General features: G+C 50.2%; 1 protein-coding gene across 1 annotated transcript in view; it reads right to left on the bottom strand.

The window, feature by feature from the left end:
* LOC122392982 overlaps positions 1-17,605 on the bottom strand; it is an 84,411-nt gene that overhangs the window by 38,925 nt on the left and 27,881 nt on the right. The window contains exon 3 of the mRNA XM_043388388.1: positions 7,256-7,413. Coding sequence (XP_043244323.1) covers positions 7,256-7,413 — 158 coding nt within the window. The remainder of the gene's footprint in view (positions 1-7,255; positions 7,414-17,605) is intronic.

Genomic DNA, 17,605 nt, shown 5'->3' with positions numbered 1-17,605 from the left:
CCCCCAAGACATAAGTCAAGAAAACTAAAAAATAAACATTCTCAAAGTTCCTATGCTGAAAAACTGAAATATTGCTTTGATGATTGAGTGACCTTGGGGCAAACGTGAAAAACTCTGCCAACCAGAGTCAAAATGGCCTGTGCCGGCGAAGGTTAACATGTAGGAGAAATTGACATGATATCACATTGTTATTCGCATTCATAGGCACGTGTTCTGTATTGTGTACTGGTTGGTTTTAATTGCAAATTTGTTGGAAAATAAGATTGTCATTAGGCACTTTTTTAAAGAAAAAGGTATTTTCAACGGTTGCCATGGCCAAATGTGTGATTCTTGTCAGAAAACTGAGGAATGATCATAACAACACTGAGTATAATCAACTTCAGCTTGAGAGATTTCAGAAGCTCCTTAATAGCTGAAGCTTCTTCATAGTTCATTAACACTATTAAACAGGAGCTTTCTTGTCTCATGTCTGAATGTATATTGATTTAAACCTCGCCCGTATTGGCGTTTTGTCAGCCGCGAACGTATAGGGGGGGGGGGGGGCGTTGCCCCCATTGCCGTTTGGCCGCTGATCGAGCTAGAGCTTCGCGAAAAAAAGAGCGTGCTGCCCGTGACGAGAGGAAGACGATGATACCCAATTTAAGGTCCTAGGTCATTGGTTCATGGTTGACCTTCCAGGTCAGGTCAATGACCCAAAAGTCGGGAAAATTGGGACCTGTTAGAGCGTCGTAAGTGTGGCTGCGCTTTTCCGGGGTGCTGATCACGAATATCGTGTTAGTGTTGATCCCAGAAGATGTCTTCATGCATTTAGGCCAGGTCAGGTCAGGTCAACCAGTAGTGGTCCTGCAAGGTATTCGTAGTACGTGTCAACCGCCTCTGACAGCTTCGTAACATGTTACGAAGGCACCAAAAGTACTTCGTACATGTTCAAATGGTTGCTGAATTCGAGTTCAGCTCCAAAAACTAGCCTAGGAACATGTAAAACTCGAAAAAGTGAACTGAGGTCATCAAAGGTCAAAGACCTGACCTGACCTTCAGGTGACCTTCACACCCATCCAAATGCATGGGACCAACATCATATCACATGTTTGAACGCTTGAAACCACGAAAAGACTGCAAACGCGCGGCTAATGCGAGCCAACATACGCCGAATCGCGATCCCGGCCAAACATGCAGTCTCGAGAAATAGGTCACAGGCCAAAGGTCACTTGGGTCAGGGTAATTAAAGTTTCAGGGTAGATGCAAAATTGATTAACTCGAGGGTACTGAAAGTTTTGTCGCGATTAGCCGTTTTTACGCGAGTTATTCGCGAAAAACCGAGGGGGGTGGGGTCTGTTCGACCCCTCCCCCTATACGGGGGAGGGTTAAAAGAGGAAGACACAATTTCCCCTTACCTGTACTTGTTTTTGAAGTGTTTCAAGCGTCATTTTGAGAAGGTGCTTTATTCAGTTAGGGGGTGCATGTGCACCCCCAAAACCCCTAATGCTCCACCATATGTCACTAACTAAACCCACTATTTGAAGTTATACTTAATGACACATGGGTAGCAGACTTGTGACAGCTCAAGAAAAAAGTGAGCTCGCTCAGCTCAACTCCGTCTTATCCGCTCCCGCTCAGCTCCCGCTCAGTTTAACGCGGCTCAGCTCAGCTCACGTTCCGCTCAAACCGGCTGCGCTCCGCTCACGCTCAGCTCAGCTCAGCTCAGTTTCCGCTCAGCTCAGCTCAGCTCAGTTTCCGCTCAGCTCAGTTCAGTTTCCGCTCAGCTCAGCTCAGTTTCCGCTCAGCTCAGCTCAGCTCAGTTTCCGCTCAGCTCAGTTCAGCTCAACTCAGTTCCCGTTCAGCTCAGCTCAGTTTCCGCTCAATTCAGCTCAGCTCAGTTTCCGCTCAGAAAAAATGTACCGACGAAAAATGCGAGACGAAAAAAAGTCGGACGAAAATCTGCGGACGAAAAATTGTCCGACGAAAATCTTCTAGACGAAAAAACGTCATGGAATAATCTCAACTAGGCGGTGTTTCACGGCCGAGAGCAGCACGCCCACGCCGCCATCCGCTCTTGGCACCCTGCCAGGAGCTGACGTTACATTTTGGGGTAGTGTTGGAACTTGGAGATAAGAGTTTGTTTATATCACCATGGAAACCCCATTTGACACGTGTGATAGCAGCTTTTGGATAGCAGCGTGCTGTTATCAGTGAAACCTATAACACCACCCTGATCTCAACCAAGGCAATGTCAACACTATTAGAATTCATAGTCGCTCATAGCTGAAGCATCAAAGCCTGAGTTAATTTCCAAGCATGAACTGAAAAGAATTAGAACTGGATCAGCTCAGCTCAGCTAAATCAGCTCAGCTCAGCTCGCTCAGCTCAGCTCAGCTCGCTCAGCTCAATCAGCTCAGCTCAGCTCAGCTCAAGCTCATTCAGCTCAGCTCAGCTCAAGCTCATTCAGCTCAGCTCAGCTCAAGCTCATTCAGCTCAGCTCAGACAGCAGCTCAGCTCAATGCATTACTGAGCCGGCTCAGCTCACAGCTCAACAATTTGGCCAAAATGTTGAGCCGGTTCATGAGCTGAGCTGATTTTTGAGCCGGCTCAACTGAGCTGATCACAAGTCTGATGGGTAGTTTTCACTCAACATAGTAGGATAATTAAGCATTAAATGCAAAATTAGAGCATGAGATTGTCCGGCATTTAGCCCAACAGGATACCTCTTCAATCGTCCTAGCTGATCCCAGCATGAGCTCAGCTTGTCTGAACTCGGACACACCATCAACATTGCCGAGCCTGAATTTGAGCTCGACGCCGGGCCATGGGCCTGAACTTTGTGGTCATGGGCGCGGGAGCTGGAGGTCAGTGAGGGTAGCCTGCCCCCACAACTCTGGGGCCGTGGGGGCGCTGCCCCACAACTTTTCATAGGGTTAGGAACCGTCGGGGCAGCTTGCCCTCCCTGAATTAGCGGTTGTGGGTCACAAAGGAAAACTAAAGGGAAGAAAACATTTAAGAAAAAATCCCCCTCTTTACCTGGCTTGACAGCTCATGTGGAAGATTTAAGCCTTTATTCTACGTTACCAAAAAGGTAGTTCCTTGACTCAGCTGAGACAAAATATCTCACTTTTTGCAAATGTTTTCGTTTCGTTTTTTTCGATGAAAAGGCGAAGGGTGAAAAATAAGTGGCCTAAAACCGGTGAGAAAACTAGATTTGGGGGTACCCTAGGTTTGGCTAGTCCCACAACCCCCCCCCCCCCCCCCCCCAAGACGGCCGGCTGGATCCGCCTTGGGGCAGCTATTCGCGCTGTATTGTCCTTTGAACCGTCAAAGCGGCCTTGTGTTGGCTGCCAATAACTCAAACGTGCCGGCCGTCACCGGCGTCAAACATCCGGCCAAGATCCAGATCTGGGACATGTTCAGCTTATGCGCGATGTTCCAGCTGTGCATTGTGTCACAGAAGACCACCTTCAGTGACGAGTATTACCGAAGCAGCATCCTGGCAAACAAATAATTGGAGCCGCTCAACCGGACGGCACGGGAGGGCTCGATTTCTAAAAGCGCATTGATTTTGATTCAAGCCACGCTGCCTTCGTGCAGGCTGGAGCGCTACATTTAAGTCCGTAGGAGAATGAGAAGTGACGCCGAGAGAAGCTCTTATCGTTCTGGACTAACGGGCTACGACTTGGAAATGGTTGTCAATTGTCATCCTGATTTCATAGAGATCTAAAGGATGTTTGTCCAGCGGGAGGTGAATAAGGGGACACCCGGCACCAGGACCGCCCAACTGTATGTGAGCACATACACGGCGTCTGTCCACATCAAACCCACTTCTTGAAAACCCAGTAGCTGGAATGTTCCAGGCATTTCTAAATCTTATGAAAGCTGGCGATATCTTCATCAAAAGGAAAACCTCAGGCTGTCTTGTTTCTTAGGCTGTCTCCAGGCCTAGGACCTTTTTTGGTGAAGAAATCTGCAAAAAAGCCGCTGCTCGGGGTCGCTAACCTAACCTTTGACCTAATGTCGCTAACCCTTTGACCTAATGTAGGTTGGTATCAAAAATGTGTTTGTATTTTTTTCCCCCAAAACCACTAGGCATTCGGGGGCTATCGCAACTATTCGTCCGAGGTGTGTGTGTTCATAGGCGCGGGAGCCGGGGGGGGCAGTGGGGGCAGCTTGCCCCCCCCCCCAACTCTGGGGCCGTGGGGGCGGTGCCCCCACAGCTTTGAGACGGAATACCACACTTTTTTTGCAAATGTTTTCTTTTTTGTTGAAAAAGCCGAGGGATGAAAAACAAGTGGCCTAAAACCGGTGAGAAAACTAGATTTGGGGGTACCTTAGGTTGATCTCTATTATGGTGTGCCCCCCCAGTCGGAAAGTAGTTCCCGCGCCCCTGTGTGTGTTTGTGTGTATGGGGGGAGGACGAAAAACACCCTCCCTGGGTCCGCGTGGGTTAACGCATCTGACGAGTATTACGGCTGACAGAATGTGTCCGTACAAGTTGGGGACCCGTGGCGACGCCCCTGGGCATAAACAGGGGTCACGGACACCATTTTCATGTTCAGTGTGTCTAAACCACTTGTAATTCAGTGTTTGGGAGTGTTTATAATGTATTTCGTCCAAAAGAAGCGCATTTCAGTTTTCTCCCATTGACTTATAATGGGGAGGTCGCAAAATTGACCTGACCTTAGGTCACCGATATCAAAATTCTGAGAGGTACATTTTGTACATGCTATTGCTCTTAGCAATCGCTGAAAGTTTCAAAGCGATCGGTCACTCGGTGTAGCTATGACAGACATTGAAACTTTTTATGAGATGAGGTCACTTCAAGTGACCTGGTGACCTGACCTTGAATGACATTGGTCTGAAATTTTCACAACATGTGTAGAATTGATGTATGATAAGGTGTACCAAAAAACGGGAGCGCCGCCGTTTTTGAGATATTCGCGAAAAACCACAAGGGGGTGTTCAAACCCCCCCCCCCCCCAGCAGGGCGCGGGTTAATTCTTTTCTGATGCGGCAATGGGCTTGTACATAAAAGCTCCGATGCTAAAAACAATTCAATTAACGAAAGCCGTTCGCCCGCGTTCCTGTCCAAAGCAGGCCCGCGTTGTTGATGGGGAGGCACACGTTTCCCTCCATTTCTGCCGCGGCTGTGCCAGGTCTGTATCGCATCCTGTCCAGCTCGATACACATTCGGACAATGGCCGGCCATCCGTCCGTCCGCCGGCACTGACAGCCCATTCGATACCTGACAGGCCGGCAATAACAGGTCTCCGGGTGGGTGATAATGGGAAAACTCCGTCAGCCGGCCGCGGTCGGCGCTGGTGGTGCCGCGCCACCCCAGCAACCGATAGGCCTTTCAGGGCATACGACATGGCCACAATATACTGGGCCGAAGCTTTGTGCATCTCATTATTGGTCGACATAAATGAATGAAGAACGGACCGATCGCCCGCCGCGCCGAACAATGTACTGGGTGAGACTCATTCCGAAAAAAGAAATTGGCATTGGAAGTTCACTGAAAACAATTTTACCCGAAGCTGGCGAATTAAGCGTTGCTCTGCGGGTGGTATATGTGTATTAACTCGCCATGTCCAGATTCTAGCTAGAGGGTAAGCAGACTTGCCTGCCTTATTACTCGTAAATATGCACCGTACTCACAGTCTGCAGTAAGGTAGCTACTCAGCACCGGATATTGTCCCCGCGGGTTTCGAGTCATGGCATTGCCCTCACAGAAAGAGTTGGAACTACTCGAGATATCGTAAACGCGTATCCGTGGATGGCGAACCTTTACATAACCTGCCCTGAAGGAGTTGGATCTACTGGCACAACTAGATGGCGTTGTCTCATACAGTTTTGAATTACAGCAATTTTTTAACTTTTTTTGCACCAATGATATAATGGCACATTGTTTGGCGGTTTCAAGTGGGGGCGAAAGTACAATTGTTAGGGTGCATCTTTAAAACCTCTGCAATATTCATCACGGGACGATTAGCAACACCTTTTCTTCCGAAACTACCAAGTGAGACCATTTTGATTCTTATTTAGGTCACTAAAGCAGTCGCGAGACATCTTCTTGATTTCGGGCGGTCTGCATGACTGCCGGTGACTGCAGAGTCATGTCGAATTTTCTATGGGAATTCGATTTGACCATTCCCACCGACGTGAAACTTTCTCACCGATGTTTTCTAGGTGTGAGATTGTCATAATATAGATAATTTCCCTCAAATATGGTCAAGCGTGGGAGTTTATTTGGCCCTCGTGACTTGGTCGGCGAAGGGTAGGCGTGGAGGGTAACCCCTTTTAGTCATACCTGCTCTGAGCGGATATAACCGCTGAGGCAGATACGGCTACACTGCAATGGGACCTTACTGTACTCCTGGGAGGGTGGTTAAAAATGGTTGCGGATAGGGGTACCCGCGAAACACCGGTTTACTCGCCGGCCCTGGGTTAAACTGTTTTCAGTGTTGGAAGAAGCCTCTACCTCCTGGTTCTTATGAGTACAAGCCTATTAAACGTTTGCTCAGAAGAATTGTGGTGATCGTATTGCATGCATTTTTATTAACTTAAGTTTTGTATCAGAGCAAGCTATGACACGCATTCTCTAAATGCATTCAATTAACAATTTCCTTATTGCATACAATGGGGGGGGGGGGCGCTGCACTGGTGTATTGTATTGTATTGTATTCGAAAGAAGCGAGTAAAACGACCCAATGAAGAAGGTTGAAACAAGGCATGGAGGACGAACGCACATTTTCGTATCGACCGGGTAAAAATATCGTGCAGCCCTCACCAACAACGCTCATCAATCTGAGTTTACAAGAAAAACACATCCAGTGTATGGTGCGCCGATAAATCGAGTAACCATAATTCAGAACGAGTTTAGTTCGTAATGTTTGGATTGTGGTTCCACCAAATCTAGTGAGCCCTAAACCGACTTGGATGTTTGATCAATCACTGATTGCAGCTTCGTGGAGTCATTTTCCCTGATATGGTGACTAGAAATAGCACCATAAAACTAATCTGGGTTACAACCCTTCTTCAAATACATTATTTCCTCATTCGAAAAATTATTTGCAGCCTATTTAAACATATTTAGCCGCAAATCTTCATAAAGAAATTCAACAAAAACGAATGAAAATGTGTAAATGATGCCTTTACATGAACACTACACAGGCATGATCACTACACAGGCATGAACACTACACGGGCATGAACACTACACAGGCAATGGCAATTGGCACTTGTCTCCGAGTCAGTGGTATCGGCTCACCTGTGACGTCATAAATTCGAGCAGAAACATGGCGTAGAACACGCACAGTCCGGCCGGCGTGACGTGGTCCCGCTGAATGACGTAGTGCAGGTGGTCCAGCGAGTGAGAAATGTTGAACAAGCCATCGCAGAAGGCCATGTAGACCGCTATCCGCTCCCCTGTGCGACAAGGGTGCGGTCGTCAGTCTGGAAAAAATTGTGATGAGCAGCACGATTAGTCATATACCTACTTTACTCGACTTTTCAACGCCCAGCGACTCGTTCAGCGGTGCAGCGGTTGTCCTAAATGTTCGACGGCAGAACTTTCGAAGCGAAAATGTTCAAACGCATTGTCACCCGCTGTCTCGCTCCTTCTCCCCCCCCCCCCCTCCCCTGCACGGGAAGGATGCAGCCTACAGCCGTATTAAAAGTTTTGCCAATTTTGCCAAATGAATGAACATTGAACGGCTTTGCATATAACTACGGATGTAATATCCGTTTTCACGACGGCCATCTACATAGTGCACATTTGGTGCACATCTGGTGCAGATAAGGTGCAGATTTGGTCAAATTAGGTTCAGTGTGTCTCTTAGTAGCTATCAGCTAGGGTTGTACTAATTGCTTATATGCATGCTTTGTCTTATTATCAGAGAGCATTATCGATTAAAACACTGAAATAAATTCATAAAATAAAGATATTTGCTGTAAAAGAGATTAGGCGACTCGCATCATATGTATAGATCCATGTTCCTGGTTTATCGTCAGATCTTATGAGATCATACAGTAGATCCGGGAGATATTTTTTACGCGGGATGCGGTGGGATCATTGATCCCAACTTGCAGTTGGCTTTGAGATCCACTGAGATCACAGATCCATCACTCGGATCAAATCACATCTCTGCCAACAAGTGCAGCAAAAATGCAATGTTTTTTTCACATTGAAGAACATTTATTTCACATACGAACATGCAGGTGCATTCATCATTCGACACATTGGTTGTCCTCGCCGCCTTCATCGGCGGGTGTATGTGGCCGGTCCGGCCAAGCCGAGGACGGCGCCTGTAGCATTGGCTCGAACCGAAAAAAATGCAATGTTGGTAGCGCATGACTGACAGCCCCCTGCTGCAGGATGCACTGCAGATGTGTTTGATGCAAGTGTCCCTGTCTGCGCACCGTGGCACCCCGGGTCGTGGCATGTCCCGCGCCACGACAGTGATTGTCACCAAACGCCCGTGCTGTATGGGTATAAAGGGCCTTGAGTGCTGGGAGAGGTTACACCGAACATGTATGTAACGGCGTAACGCCTTGCATAGTGTTACGGACGGATATTGTGAACGGCTGAAGGAGGGATCTTTTGCGCTTTACCAGCCCGGCTATTGAAGTAGTACCTAATTAGGACTAGTGGCCCCATCAAAGTTCTTCAAAACCCGCGCACCGACGGGGGTCTGCGCCAACTTCGCACCGACGGGGGGGGGGGGCGGATGACCGCCCCCCCCCCCTGAGATCTCGAGAACGAAGCAAGGTAGCGACAAGCGGTAAACGGCATCGAATACGCACGGACAAGGTCTACAATTTTTACAAAGGTCATTTTCAGGTCAGGTCAAAGATGACGTCACAGGGGTCGAAAAAGTCAAAATGGCGGCGCTAGATATAGAGAGAGTTTTTCTCCAATAACTTTCGAATTAGTCAAGATAGGAACAAACTAAGGGCATCATCGTGATCCTCTCGTCAATCCGCATCGAATGATATATATGTTGACCTCGAAAGGTCAAGGTCAAAGGTTGACCTCAGGTCACGTGACCTCGAGGTCATCATGTATATCATTCGATGCGTCTTGACGAGCTGAACACAATGAGACCATCCGCGCGGCTGTATCTTGTTCCTGTACGGAGTTATTGGCAAAAAACCTTTGGTGACCTTTGATGACGTCACATGACCTTACAGCTGCCCAACAGCAAAACAGACCTCAAGGTAGTAAAGATTGATCGTATATAAAGTCATGTATGGTATATGGGGCCATTCCGACGCGTTTTAGTTGTAAAAACAGGGAGTTGATTTTTCCCCCATTGACTTATAATGGGGAGGTCGCGAAATTGACCTGACCTTAGGTCACCGACATCAAAATTCCGAGATATACAAATTGTAGATACTAATGACCTAATAACATCCTGCGACTTTCAAAGGCCTCCGACATCTACTGTAGCTCTGGCACGGTGACAAAGTTGCAAAAAAGTGACTTGAGGTTGGGTCATTCAAAGTGACCTGGTGACCTGACCTTAAAAGTTAGGAGGTTCAAACTTGCACACCATGTGTAAAATTGATGAGAGAATAGTCGTACCAAATTTCGCGGCGCTACGCGCCGCGGTTTTCCCGCTATTCGCGAAAAACCTCAGGGGGGGCGGATATCCGCCCCCCCCGTCGGTGCGCGGGTTAAGTACAGAGTTCCTTCCTATTTGGCCATTTTCTAACGAAAGATATATATTACAATGAACGCGAATGTCACTGAGGGCCTCGTTCTAAGAATATGGCGGTGAAATGCGAGTTAATGTGTGACCAGACGTTGCGATGCGCAGCTTTCCTAACCATGTCAGCGGCTACTTTGGACATATCCCTGACTTTGGTCACTGCTTGCTTGTCACATCGCGTATACATAGGCTGGCCAAAGTGCACGAACTGAGATTTATCCAGAAGACCGTCGGCAAACTTTAGAGATTGTTCTATTAAAACACAGCCTCTGAGCCAAAACTTGCAACAAGGGCTCAAATGTTGATTAGCCAACACGTAAAGCTTTTCAAGCCGTTCAGCGTGTTGAGGAGATTGTTTCCGCAGTCCCGTCTGGTGCGATGCCGAGGAGGCTGGACACATCCACTCCCGGACCTGCCCGAGTTCAGAGAACTCTCCGTGGCGACTGAGACTGCTGAGCCTCGTACCGCAGCCCCGTGGTGTGCGTGCTGCCCAGGTGTAATTGGGTCACGAACTCTGAGCCCACCAGTAGGTATCGATTTAGTTATATGATCTCCCGGCTTGGTGATCCCGGCAGGTGGTTAAGGTCAATATGTAGTCCACATTGAGGTGGTGAGCTGCCTCTGAACACGGACACATATTGTGACGTGCAATGTGCATTATAGAGACCGCGCTGTTCTCTGTTTCGTCAATTAAACCTTGTTGACTTCGGGGTGATAATAAAGGTTTCCCTATTTGCACAGACTTTTTCCTTATTTGCCGTCTAAGTCCGAGTGTCCTGCCATCGTCGTCCTCTGGTGGTATTCGTTTCGTCCTCCGGTGACTTTCGCCTCGCCCTCCGGCGGTATCGGTCTCGCTCCCCCGCGGTATCGTCTCGCCCTCCGGCCATATCGGTCTCGCCCTCCGGCGGCGCTGGCGCTCCGCGGCGGCCAATTATCAGCGGGTCCATCAGGCTCTGTTTGGCCGGCCACTCGGTAACCGGATCACTGGCGCGATCAAACGGATTTCGGCCGCGGCCGCCCATCTGCGAGCCGCTCTTCCTGCCTCTCCAGCTCGGCCCCCCCCCCCTCCCGGCCGCCGAGGTCGTACGAGGGGATGGGGGGTGGGCGTCGACCAGGGGTGCTGACCTGGCAACAATGGATGGCAGCCACGGACGACTGCCGCCACCACTTGGTATCGATGGCCATCAACAGTCAGTGTTATATTTTATCCCTCGCCGGCCGAGGGGGGGGGGGCGGATGCCGCCCCCCCATAGGGTTTTTTTTCGCGATAGCTCCGAACACGCTGGCGATAGAGAGCTGAAACTTGGCATACCTGACCTTTGATTCAAGCCGGATCTTTTGACACCATCCGCATTTTTGGGTCAGGTCAGGTCACTGACCTATGACGTCATAAGTGAACCTCTGCACGGTCTTCAGATGTCGCAACTTCGCAACGCCCTCACTGCCAGAGTAGCTTTCACAGGGAAATGAAACTTGCAGGATCTAAAATCCATTACTAGTCTCACAACTTTTACATCTCGGATTTTTCCTAAAGGTCATGATGATACAGGTGAAGCTTCGTACACCACTGCGCGGCGTTGTGTTGTGTTGTGACGGTTACGGCGCGTCTGTGCTGTGGCGCGTGGCCCCGGTCCCGGCACCTCGCCGCGCCGCTGGCTGAGCCGGTCAGTTGCCGGCGGTCCCTGGCTCCGCCTCTGCGTGGGACTGGCTCGGCTCCGGTGACCGGGCGGCCGGCCGTTGGCGGCCATCCTCCCCGGTCCGCGGCGCTGGCCGCGCCTTTGCGCGAGCCGGACGCGCCGCCTGGGGCGCCGTTGCCGTGGCTGTGCCGGACGCGAGGTGGGCACATTGTTGGACCGTGGAGTTGGTGAGAGCAGGTTGTGCGTGTGCATTGTCCGTGGTGGAATACAGCAAGAAGACATTCGGTGGAGTTTCGGACTGGCAGCGGCGAAACGAGAATCAAATGTTGAACGCCAACATTTCTGGGGGCTCGTCCGGGATCCGCTGCTAGCCGGGACTCATCACAGCGCTGCTTCGAAGCAGTTCTGTCGACCTACGAAAGCACGCTTTCATCTGTCGCGACAGTGTCGTCAAGTCAAGTGCTCGTCGTCGGCATCGGCGTCTGTGACACACCGTCAGTGGATCGACTGTGCCGTGATCTATTCAAGGGCCGTGAATCGACACCGTATGCGAGCCGTGAGTGACGTCATCTGCCGTGGACAGTAATAATCTGCTGCTCACCTGTGACATCTACCACTGGTCAGCGACGTCACCTGTCAGCTCGTTGTGTAAACGTTTGTGACGTCCTCTGACACCAGTCTGCCGTCGGGAACCATCGGCCGATTCATTGACGCTGTCGCCTGCGTCGCTGAGGCCCAACCGTGTGACGGCCGTCGTCGGCGTGTGCTGTGTCGGCGTGTCGCGTGTGCTGGTTGGTGACTGTCGTCGGCTTCGTCGGCTGCCGTCGCCCGCTTCGTCGACGATCGTCGCCGCTTCATCGGCGACCGTCTCCTGCGTCGACGATCGTCGGCGGCCGTCTGCCTTCGTCGGCGGCCGTTGTCTACCTCGTCTGTCTTCGTCGACGACCGTCGTCTGCCTTCGTCGGCGGCCGCCGTCTGCCTTCGTCAGCGACCGTCAGCTGTATCGTCGGCGGCCGTTCGTCGGCGACCGTCTCCTGTTACGTCGGTGGCCGTCTGCTGTCTCGTCGACGACCGTCGTCTGTCTTCGTCGACGACTGTCGTCTGCCTTCGTCGGCGACCGCCGTCTGCCTCGGCGACCGTCGTCTGTCTCGTCGGCGGCCGTCGTCTGTCTCGTCGGCGATCGTCGGCCGCTTCGTCGACGACCGTCTCCTGTTACGTCGGCGGCCGTCTGCTGTCTCGTCGACGACCGTCGTCTGTCTTCGTCGACGACCGTCGTCTGTCTTCGTCGACGACCGTCGTCTGTCTTCGTCGACGACCGTCGTCTGTCTTCGTCGACGGCCGTCGTCTGTCTTCGTCGACGGCTGTCGTCTGTCTTCGTCGACGACCGTACCGTCGCCCGCTTCGTCGACAGTTGTCGCCGCTTCATCGGCGACCGTCTCCTGCGTCGACGATCGTCGGCGGCCGTCGTCTGCCTTCGTCGGCGGCCGTTGTCTACCTCGTCTGTCTTCGTCGACGACCGTCGTCTGCCTTCGTCGGCGACTGTCGTCTATCTCGTCAGCGGCCGTCGTCTGTCTCGTCGGCGATCGTCGGCCGCTTCGTCGACGACCGTCTCCTGTTACGTCGGCGGCCGTCTGCTGTCTCGTCGACGACCGTCGTCTGTCTTCGTCGACGACCGTCGTCTGTCTTCGTCGACGACCGTCGTCTGTCTTCGTCCAGACATGTGCTTGGATCCGGAAAAATGGATCTGAGATCCGATCCCATGGATCCCGATCCGAGATCCATTCAGATCATAGATCCAACCCCTCAATTTTGTCGAGAGATCTACTGGGATCATAGATCTGACCCTTCAATTTTGTCGCTAGATCCACTCGGATCATAGATCTGGCTCCCCAATTTTGTCGTGAGATCCGTTGGGATCATAGCTCATACATAGGTGCTCAAAATGTTAACAACTTTCTTTCATAAGAAGTTATGAATACCAAAGTATGGTTAGAAACAAACAATCTTATACAAAGACCATATTAGTAAAGGCATCCAGTTACATTATACAGAATACAAAATAAAGGAGGCTCATGACGGTCACAACTTGAGAGAATTGAGTGACATGAAGATTGTTCACAGTTCACATACCAACAGAAAAGTTTGCATTAACAATTAACATAGAGGTAAGTCAAAGTAATGACTAATGAACAATACATAACTAGGTACCTACCACATCACAATTCATGTTAGAATCTACATAATGATATTGATAAGACAATCTCATTGATCTTGCATTAGACAACCATGAGGCTTTCCAGTTTCCAGCTACCACAATTGATTGATAAACAATAAAAGATGATACTGACACATGTGGCTTGGTTAGGCAAAGGTATTTCAATCTATTGAAAGAAATACTTGATAAAATAAACTGAGATATAAACAAAAGTATAAAAATATTCAACAGCCTGCGGGCCTGCGGAAGCGATGGGCAAGGCCGTATAAGTTAGGTAAGATCGTCCGGGCTCGCTAATGTTACAAATCTGCAACACTACGGTGACGTCACCGGGGCATACGCTCCCTGGCTCGATCTGGACCCTGATGCAGCGGCTGCAATCGCTGCTAATCGAAAAATTACTTCTGCAATAGCGCTTTTAACTGACTTTAAAAAAGGGAAAAATATAATAGCAAAATAATTATGAGAATCCCTTGTCCTGAATGGGTCGTATGACCCCGTCACCTAGCGGACAGCGCCGTAATTAGGGTTGAGTTGGCGATCGCCAGGTGGCTCGTCAGTAAGCTGTCAGCCGCAGGCAGGAGAGGGGCCGGCCGGCAGGCGCTTAATATTATGCAAACGCCAGGTCATGCTCAGGAAAATGCGACACGCTTCAGAACGGTCATTTATCTCGAAAAAGGTGCGGTGCCCTTTGGTGATATGGCCCACATGACTCGGGACCCGTAGGCCGTATACGGCCTACGGGTCCCGAGTCATCAGGGGCCTTATAAGGCCCCTGTTGTCACCGGCAGCTCCCAAGGCCCCTACGGACGCGATACATACTTCGAAAATCGCTAGACAAAGGACTCAGCCCTCAGGGGCGCAGCCGGCACACTGGGCTTTAGCCCCCCCCCCCCCAAATCTAGCAGGCGCCCTCTGAAAAGACGACCGCCATCCAGGGCGCCGAATGCGCCCTGGATGGCGCCTTCCACGATCATTCTGAGCGCCGAAGGCGCCTTTTCAGTGTCCAGCACTCTAGTCGCCCTCGACGGCAAGCCATTGCGGCGTCATCATGCGGCACTGGCGCCCAGATTTACAATTTTATATCTCTTTGTAGGTGAAGATGCACCCACAATCTTGAAATGCCGGAGCCACTTCCAATCTCCTGACCATCTAGCACCCTCGGCTCACCTTCAGCGCCCTCTGTCTGCTCGGCGCCCTCCTGATCTGTCGACGCCCTTCTCGCCCTTCAGCGCTCTCCTGGTCGTCGGCGCTCTCTTCACATTCGGCGCCCTCCGGGCAGACCAGTTAGCGCCCTCATGGACATTATCACACAGCATCCTCCTGATCTGTCTCGCCCTCCACACATGTCAGCGCCCTCCTGACCTGGCAGCGCCTATCGTAGGTATTATAGCGTCCTCCTCACCGTACAGTGCCCTCCTGACCTGTCGCCATCCTCCTCACTGTATCGCGGCCTCCTAACCATACAAAGCCCTCCAGACCGGCGCCCTCTCAGTTCAGCGCCCTCCTGACAAGTCGGTGCCCTTTTCACCGTAGACGGCCCTCCTGATCTGTCGGCGCCCTCCTGACCGTGCATCGCCTTCCTCACCTTGTCTTTTGTTTGTTTGTTTTGTTGGGTTAGGCCCTTTCGGTCCAATTAGACCATTTCAGAGCCGGGAGGATGATAGGATATAGGGGGAGACATTGGTCTGGGCAGGCACCCTAGTGAGTCGCCGGGGCTGAGCCCGTCCAGAGGATAGGCCACCCAGCCCCAAGGCACTCACTGCACCCGGCTACGGGGTGCGCTCCCTCGGGAGCAGCGGTGCCGCTCCAAGGGAGCAGCCCGCATGAGATAAAGTTGCCTGTCCAGCCCGGAGGGGGGTTGCGGCGTGGAGGAGAAGGATTTCAGTATCCTGAGGATAGAAGCATGGAACGGTGATCTCACCTTGTCCGCGCCCTCCTCTTTATACAGTGTCCTCCTGACCTGTCAGCGCCCTCTTCACTCGTATAGTGCCCTTCTCATCGTACAGCATCCTCCTCACCACACAGCGCCCTCCTGATCTGTCGGCGCTCTCCCCAACATACAGCGCCCTGCTGCCTTGTCGGCGCCCTCTTCACGGACAGAGTCCTCCAGATCTGTCGCAGCCCTCATCACCGTGCAGTGCCCTCCTGACTTGTTAGCGCCCTCCTCGCCTGTCGGCGACATCTTCGCGTTCAGCGCCCTCCTGACCAGCCGGCGCCTTTTGCAACGCATAGCGCCCTCATCACCATGCATCGCCCTCCCGACCAGTCAGCGTTCATCGTACAGCGCCCTCCTGACCTGTCGGCGCCCTCCTCACAACACATCGCCCTTCTGACCGGTTAGCGTTCTCCTCACCATGCAGACAATGCAACACTTTACAATTAGGAAAGCGTTAAGGAGCCTATGCTTAAAGTGATTTAGGCGCAAATTAGTGATGAAGCCATTTCCGGAAAATAAAAGGATGACATGACAACGTTTCCAGCGTTTCCTGAACGTTTCCGGAAAGGAACTTGTTTAAAATCGTGACCCTCAAACTCGTATTCAAGGCCAAACTTGCGGGGAAGGCCAGCTGACAAGTGTACGCCCCCGTGACGTCACGGGTAATGTTAAACAGTCGGGCGCCCGGCACATAGGAAAGCTCGGGATGACAGCCCCCTGGCGATGGGAAGCGAAATATCAATTGTAATGGCCTCGGATATTTACCGTAAAATGATTATTCAGTATCTAAATTGAACTCGTGACGTCATTTCAAATAACAAATGAGCTAGGCGTTCTACCTTCGAGTATAATGAAAATAAATAAAAAATCAAACTGGAAATTCAAAAGTCTGGAGCTTTTTTTTAAAGAATGTTCATTTTTTCTGCCTCACATGATTTTACAATACGATTGTTTGTGAATATCATCTTTGTAGCGTTGAATTTAATGACGTAAACGTAAGCTGAAACGGTATTATGTGGCCCTGAGCGGTGTGCGCCTTGCATCTTAATTTTATTCACTTTTCAAAAGAATAACAATATCTTACGTCATTAGTTTAGAGGGCCTATTACGGGGAATCTTTTGGAATCATTACGGTCTTGGTCAAATTAAGATTTTTCATTGGTCAAACGATAATGACGTAATAAAACCATATTACCAAAACGTGAGCTGTGAATTTCGTTTGTCTTTTTTTGGGAGGCTCTCTCATAACAAAAGCACAGCATGGCACCACACGTGGCAGCTGGCAGGATGCCAAAAGTGGCCAAAAGTAGGTAATCTGAAGAAGTTGATGCCATTTTTGAACTTGTAATTTTATTAGGAAAGTATTAGAGGTTGGTTGCTATTCTTACTAAATCGAAATTGTGTTGCACATACTAATAGCTCATATGAACATTCTGGATTGGGATTTCATACCTGGCAGAAGTGGATTGCTGGATTATTTTTAACAAAACTGACCTATTTGGCTTCCAGGTTTGATTTCCTAACATCTGTCCATAGGCGGCAGAACAGGGGGGGGGGGGGGTGGCACCAGGGTACAGTGCCCCCCATAGAGTTTGGCATTTTAGCATTAGCTATACTGGCGTTGCAGAAAGAATGGGACCAAAATGAAAATCTGCAGTGCCCTGCTGCCACTGCATCTGTCTGTACTGTTTGTTCTTTGAATTAAAGTGGCTGTAGCTTGTTGATAAGATTGTCATCAGTGCTGTCATGAAAAAGTTACAATTGGTCACAAAAAGTAGCAATATGCATGTTCTTGGTTTATTTTAAATGTAGTACAAATGTTGTTTATTTAAATTCAAATTTAATGATGATACCTAATGATCACAAGTGGTCTTAACCAATAACCATGTCCACAAGTGATAATTCTCAATTGTATTGCACTGTAAGGTGTACAATTATGTAGGATAAGGGTTTCATTGGCTACATGTTGTCGTGAGATCCATACAGATCATAGGTCCTCCACAAATTTTAGCCCGCTGGATCCACAGAGATCATAGATCCGACCCCTAAATTTTGTCGAGAGATCCATTCAGATCATAGATCCAACCCCTGAATTTTGTCGAGAGATCCACTCGGA

This window comes from Amphibalanus amphitrite, unplaced genomic scaffold (assembly GCF_019059575.1).
Source record: "Amphibalanus amphitrite isolate SeventyFive unplaced genomic scaffold, NRLGWU_Aamphi_draft 000510F_arrow, whole genome shotgun sequence".
Classification (NCBI taxonomy): domain Eukaryota; kingdom Metazoa; phylum Arthropoda; class Thecostraca; order Balanomorpha; family Balanidae; genus Amphibalanus; species Amphibalanus amphitrite.
The sequence above is the reverse complement of the archived record's forward strand: the minus strand, read 5'-3'. Positions and strand labels throughout refer to the sequence as shown.